Source organism: Lolium perenne, chromosome 6 (assembly GCF_019359855.2).
Source record: "Lolium perenne isolate Kyuss_39 chromosome 6, Kyuss_2.0, whole genome shotgun sequence".
Lineage (NCBI taxonomy): Eukaryota > Viridiplantae > Streptophyta > Magnoliopsida > Poales > Poaceae > Lolium > Lolium perenne.
This window is the reverse complement of record NC_067249.2, coordinates 239208115-239209843: the sequence shown is the minus strand read 5'-3', so window position 1 is coordinate 239209843 and position 1729 is coordinate 239208115. Positions and strand designations below refer to the sequence as shown.

Sequence of the window (1729 nt, the reverse complement as noted above, 5' to 3'; positions counted from 1 at the left end):
CCTTTAATCCCGGTTGGTGTTACAAACCGGGACTAAAGATTATTTGCCCCGACGCGCGCTAGCAGGCCACGTGGCGGGCAACCAGCACTAAAAGGGAGGAGCTTTAGTCCCGAATAACTAGTCCCAGTTGCAAAACCGGGACTAAATGCCCTTATCAACCGGGATTATAGCCCATTTTTCTACTAGTGTAACTTTTTCTAGATACAAAAGTATATAGATATATTTTATCTTATATTCACGCATATCTAAAAAAAAAGTTGTGAAGCTTAGCTTTTTTTTTTTAGAAATGGAGGGTGTAGATAATTAGATTGATAAAGTGATGAGCGATATGGATATAGGTTACAACCAGATGTAGACTGCTCTCGCCGTTTCATAATGTTTGACGTGCTTTTAGTTAAAATTATAGTAAAAAACATCATGTGGGAACTAAAATGATTAAAATTACATCACATCATGTGAATTGCTTATATGTTGAGATAATCTATGTTATAAATGTTATTCGATAGGTTTTGCACTAAGAGATACTCGCTCTGGTCATGATTACTCGACGCGATCTAGTCACATGCATATACTACTCCCTTTGAATCACTCGCATGGATTAATTCCGTCCGAAGGGAGTATGAGTGTGCAACAAATGGAGCGAAACAGGTGGCTTACACCTACACGCTGCAGGAGCCGGGTTGGTAGGGTTGATAACTTGATCTATGAATACAAGCCCGCGGTTCCTGCCGCGTCGGGACAGGCTTCAGTAGCGGCCGCCGACGGCGACAACGGGCGGGAATGCAGTGCCGAAGGACCAGTCGGCGCCAGCCTGTGCGCGCACTGTGTCGGCCACAACGGCGCCGTCGAGGAGGTCCTGGAGCACCCTGGCGTAGAAGGCGCGCAACCGGCGCACCGCCAGCCGGTACGCCCCCGCCACCCACCGCACCCGCAGCCGCCGGGCCGCACCTAAAATGCTCCTCGGCGCGCCGCCGCCCAGCCTTGCCACCGCCATCTTCTTCTTCTTGCGGCCTCCAGCTGCCGGCAGCAACGGCGCGGCCGTCGCCAAGGCCGGCCGCCTCGGCATCCGGAATCGCAGGGCTCCTCGCCGCGGCGCGCCCGTGCGCTCCATATCTCCCATCGGTCTCTCAGCTAGCTTGCTTGAACCGAGTATGAGGCTAGCTATGGCCGGAACGAGCGAGCGAGGTGCTGCTACTACTTTGCTTTCGGTGTGGTTCGTGTTACAGCACTACACCGGTGCTGGTTTTATATGATGATGATGATGATGATGATGGCCTCTGGTGAAGCACAATTGTATGTAGGTAATATGGAGAGATAGGACATCCCTTGAAGATGACCTCCGAGACGAAGAGGAGGTTACGGGAAGGTGGTACAGCGATAGGTCTTGGGTAATCGTGAGGTTGACGTGTTATAATTATACTGTCATACATACTGGCTCAGTGGCTCCTGTTGCCGTGCATGCACATCAGCACAGGTCATACTAGCTGAAAAGTATCACATGATACTACCCTTTGAATGATACCACGATATCATTTGTCAAAATTCAAATATACAAGATTCTAAAAATTTCGCAAACAATTGTGAACACACAAGATGTGTGTTTACACTCTAGAATTTTCAGAACCTTCCAAATGAGACAAACATAAAGAAACAAAAACGACAAATCCAACATAAACGGCGTCACAAAAATATAAAAGCACAAATGACACTATTCACATATCAATTTCTC

At 48.1% G+C, this 1729-nt stretch overlaps 1 protein-coding gene across 1 annotated transcript; it reads right to left on the bottom strand.

Annotated features, from left to right (window-relative positions):
* Window positions 1–427: 427 nt before the first annotated feature.
* Window positions 428–1203, bottom strand: LOC127309250 (uncharacterized). The gene has a single exon (XM_051340166.2). It carries the CDS (start codon window positions 1118–1120, stop codon window positions 746–748), a length of 375 nt encoding a protein of 124 aa, XP_051196126.1. The 5' UTR covers window positions 1121–1203; the 3' UTR covers window positions 428–745.
* Between the last annotated feature and the right edge of the window lie 526 nt (window positions 1204–1729).

Bases quoted from the DNA above. Each gene is read 5' to 3' on its own strand.
- LOC127309250 (XM_051340166.2), bottom strand. From the start codon at position 1,120: ATGGGAGATATGGAGCGCACGGGCGCGCCGCGGCGAGGAGCCCTGCGA.